Source organism: Arabidopsis lyrata, assembly GCF_000004255.2.
Source record: "Arabidopsis lyrata subsp. lyrata unplaced genomic scaffold ARALYscaffold_59, whole genome shotgun sequence".
In the NCBI taxonomy this organism is placed as follows: domain Eukaryota; kingdom Viridiplantae; phylum Streptophyta; class Magnoliopsida; order Brassicales; family Brassicaceae; genus Arabidopsis; species Arabidopsis lyrata.
Window position 1 is genome coordinate 8676 of NW_003302508.1, and position 4574 is coordinate 13249.

At 38.5% G+C, this 4574-nt stretch overlaps 1 protein-coding gene across 2 annotated transcripts; it reads right to left on the reverse strand.

The window, feature by feature from the left end:
* Nucleotides 1–651: 651 nt before the first annotated feature.
* Nucleotides 652–3774, reverse strand: LOC110226629. 2 transcript variants are annotated; one of them, XM_021018766.1, is made up of 3 exons: nucleotides 2213–3774; nucleotides 1164–2135; nucleotides 652–1090 (listed from the first exon to the last, which is right to left on the reverse strand). In XM_021018766.1, exon 1 carries the CDS (start codon nucleotides 3640–3642, stop codon nucleotides 2422–2424), a length of 1221 nt encoding a protein of 406 aa, XP_020874425.1. In that variant the 5' UTR covers nucleotides 3643–3774; the 3' UTR covers nucleotides 652–1090; nucleotides 1164–2135; nucleotides 2213–2421. The 2 variants fall into 2 exon arrangements, with proteins under 2 accessions (XP_020874425.1, XP_020874420.1); XM_021018761.1 differs by having other exon boundaries at nucleotides 1164–3774.
* Between the last annotated feature and the right edge of the window lie 800 nt (nucleotides 3775–4574).

Consider the following 4574-nt stretch of genomic DNA (forward strand, 5'->3'; position numbering starts at 1 on the left):
GGTGCTGTCGGAGATCGTGGTTTTCCGTTGAAGTGTTCATGTGGAGTAGATGTGACGATCTTCACGTCGAAGACTCAAGAGAATCCAGGAAGGCCTTTTTTTCAGTTGTAAAACGAAAAGAGATCCGAATTCTTGGACAAACAAAAGAGATGTAAGTAGATTTGGTGTTTATGTTGTGTCTTTGTGTAGTTTAGTAGCTAAACTTGTCTGATTTGGTTTGCTTGTGCAATAGGGTCATGTGTTTAAGTGGGTTGAGGATGCCGTGTACGAAGAGGTAGAAGATGCCTTACCAAAATTTGAAATCATTGCAAACGAGATTAACAAAGCCAAATCTGAGGCTAATGAGCTTAATGGGATGTTACAAGAACTAAAAGATGAAGCAATCTTGAGCAAAAAGGAAATTCGCAAGTTGAAAGTGTGCTTGCAGGTGTGTTTTGCGTGGCTTTGCTTGATCAGCATTGTCATTGTTTACATGATGCTTAGTCAGGCAAAGAAAAAGGAATTAGCTATTGGTTACTAGTTGTAGAGCTTGTAATGACAGTGTAAGACTGATTTGTGACATTCTAATGATATTGTAGTGTTTAATTTGTTGTTGTCTTAATGAATTATGTTGGAATCATCTACTCACAATGAACATAAAAACATAAATAGTGATTGAAAGTAGATGCATAACATGTCATAAAACAAGACAAACCAATATCAAACTACAAAAGAGACAAGTCAATCCGAATACAAAATACCAATACATGTTCTAGATCGGAGCAAAAAAAAAAAAACAAGAGAGTTTCTAGTGCTTAGCTTGAACATTAAAACCATGATCTAGCTTGAACATTCAAACCAACTACCAATCCATGTTCTAGCTTGAACATTCAAACCATGATCTCCAGCCTTGTGGTCCTGGTTGTGCTTGTTGTGAAACGTGTGGCTGTGATCCTTGTGATCCTTGTTGTGAAACTTGTGGTTGTGATCCTTGTTGTGAAACTTGTGGTTGTGATCCTTGTTGTGAAACTTGTGGTTGTGATCCTTGTGATCTTTCTCCTTGTGAAAAAACTTGTGGAAAGCCTTGTCCAAATAAAGCATTCCTTGGTTCCTGTTTTAAAGCAATATATGAATACCAATCCAGAAATAGACATGTTTAAAAGCAGACAATAACACTAACTAACCTGAAATTTCCTTGGTCTGCCCCTTGGTCTTTTTGGCGCATCCTCAACCATCTGTTTTGTACACGATGCCTTGTTATGTCCTTCTTCCTTACAATTTGAACACGTGATGATGCGGTTCAGGCGTGATAATCTTGTTGATGAAGAGGTTTTTTCATATCTGCTTTTTCTCCTAGCATAGTTGCTTGGTCTCCCAGGATTACCTTTTCTCCATGGTGGTGGCAAGACACCTAACCTATTCACTCTAGGCCACAATAACTTCCCTTGGACTGGCGCAATACCATCATTGTAAGTTAGCTGCCACATCCTTGTCGTGTACCAATCTTCCACATAGTCTTCCACTTTTTGTCTCTTTCCAATAATAACAGAGGCAACATGAACACAAGGTATACCTGTCATTTGCCATTTCCTGCAACCACATGTTTTGGTATTCATATCCACATAATAGTTGGTACCAAAATGTAGTATCTCATGTTTATTATGCCTAGCCATGCTTCTTTCACAAAATTGGGCTCCTGCAATCATCTTCTCTATTTCAGCATGTGCCCTCTTCGTGAACCTAGTTTTCAGCCTCCCAGCAATAACAAACCTCTTCTCATTGCGTACCATACATTGTCGCCTAATGTCTTCTAGCATATCCAGTAGAGGTTTCCTCCTTGCTTTTCGGATTGTCCTATTGAAGGACTCACTGAGGTTGTTCAAGTTATCATTGCAGCAGCTTCCTATTCTAAAGAATGCTCTAGACCATTCCATTGGTTTTGTGATCAGCAGAGAAGCAGCTGCACCTGGATTGTAAGCCTTCAATGCCTCCATATTAGCTGCATATTCTCCTGTGGTGTAGCTCCTTGCAATCTTCCAGAATAGACGTTGCAGCTCCATATCATGACTGTTTTTCTTCCAGTTCTCCATGATGTGTTTAGCACATTGACGATGTTCAGCTGCTGGAATGATGTTCTTGATAGCTTTCACTAAACCCTGCAAAGTAGTTATACAAAATTTAGTTTCTTTAAACAGTTAAAAGAAGCAAACAAAAGTTAGATTGTGATACTAACCGACTGTTTGTCTGAGATGATTGATGTGTTTCTTCCATCTCGAAGATCCAAATGGACAGCAAGCAATCTCACAAACCAGTCCCAATTATCATCATTCTCTATCTCTACCACAACCCAAGCAATGGGAACTATTCTATTATCCCCATCTCTCCCAGTTGCAGCTAATAGATGCCCTTTAACATCCCATTTAAGAAAAGCACCATCTAATCCTAATATAGGCCTACATGTATGTTTCCAAGACTCTTTTGTGATTTAAAACAAATAAAGAGACGGCTAAACCTTTGCAAGCTACCAATGGTTGGCCCTAGAATTGTCTCGATCTCAAATATAGTCCCTGAATTACTTCTGAAAATCTCTGCTTGATAATCCCAAATCTTAGAGAAATGATCCTCATGAATAGCTTTTCTTTCTCTCATAACCTTTGTTTTTGCCTTCGAACACTGTTCTTCAGTGACAGTCAAGTTATACTCTCTCTGGATCTCTGCAACCATCTCATATTTGGTTATCTTAGGATTCTTTCTCAACCTCTCAGAAAATAACCACGCAATTGTTCCTCTCTTTAGCATCTTTGAGTAACCTGATCTCACACATATATGATTGTCTTCGTACACCTTTATTTGCATCTTGTGTTTCTTCTTATCATATGAGCAATAACATCTCCAACCACACTTCACATCCGTATCAGAACACTTAGCACCAACCTTCAAACTCTGAGACTTATACAACTTAATATCATATCGCGTTTTCAGAGAGTACCTCAACACAGCAATCTTGAACTCTTCTGGGGAACTATATGTATGCCCCAACTTCCGAAGCACTTCAGGATCTTCAGGTTGTTGTTCTCCAGTTTCAGCTTCGACCTCATCTTCATCGTGATCACTATCTGAGAAAGGATCTGGAATCCTATCTTCATCCCATATATCGTCTCCACTGTCTGCATCACTAACATCACCCTCATCTCTTGCAGCCTCTCCAAAGTGTTCTTCAAAATCATGGCACTCTTCTTCTACTACACCTAACTGGTTACCATTTTGCTCATCAGGATATCTAACCTCATCCAAATCTTCATCCCCACCAACCTCACAGTCATCTCCACTCAAACTCTCACCATCTGTTTCGTCTTTGTCATTGGCAGGAACCCGTCGCGACTTGGGTGGACGAATTGAACAAGCTTCTGGTTCGGTGTCGTCTTTGTCTTTGGCAGCAACCCGTCGCGACTTGGGTCGACGAATTGAACAAGCTGTGGTACCACCGTCGTCTTTATCTTTGGCAGCTACTTCTGGTGTCTTTTGTTTCGATCGAGCCTTTGATTTACCTTTCGATTTAGCCTTCAATTGCTCAGCAGAAGCAGACATCTCACCAGAAGGCTCGATGGAATTCGGTGGTTTTTTTCGCGGACTTCGGGAAGCAAGATGCTTCTGTCGCGTCATTACGGCAGAGCAGAGCAGAGGCAAACAATCGGAGAGGAATTGAGAATTCTCGATTGGAATTTTGATTTCTAGGGTTCCAATTGCTAGAATTGGGGATTAGGTCGTGTTTGTCAATTGGTCCGTTAAGACAAAACGACGTCGTTTTGTCTTAAGAGAAAACGACGTCGTTTTGTCTTAAGAGAAAACGACGTCGTTTTGTCTTAACAGGGTTGTTAACAGATAATTAACCCCGGTTTTGGATTCCGTTAACCTACTTAACGTCGGGACTAAAATGGCAAAGTCAACAAAAGTTGGGTATTTATTTAAAAAGTCAACTCAAATTAAGTGTTAAATTCGTTTCGTGTTGAGTTGGGGATTTAAATCAACGTTTCCATTAAGTTGAGGATTTTAATGACATTTTTCCCATATTAAAATCTACGTGATTTGTATCCTAACGATTTGTATAAAAGGTATACGTAATTTGTTATGTCCCACACCTCTTGATGCATATGAATATTATGATACTAATTTGTTATAATATTAGTATCATCTCCAAGAACGTCGAAAGTCTTGAGAAAGGTTCGGAGAATCCATCTGCTTTATGGATTATGAATTTTACACTGTTGGAGCAGATTAAAGCAAACTACAAACAAAAACCGAGACAGAAATAATAGGGAAAAAATCATTTCAATTTTGAAACATTTATTGATGGGACAAATGTTAATTTAGAAAGTTGCAGCGTTCTCATTTTTTTTAAGGTGAATGCATTAAATTTTCTTTCAAAAAATTAAGGACATAACTCATTTCATTTGGCACCTAACCTTTTACCCCGTTATATATGACAAAAAGATGGTTCACAATATTAAATAAAATTTTGATAATATACACATATTAAAAATGAATTTATATTTCCAAACAATTTTACAATTAATTCTCTAATATTTATATAACCA

Excerpts from the sequence above, each read along its gene's own strand:
- LOC110226629 (XM_021018766.1), bottom strand. The coding sequence starts at position 3,642 with ATGACGCGACAGAAGCATCTTGCTTCCCGAAGTCCGCGAAAAAAACCA.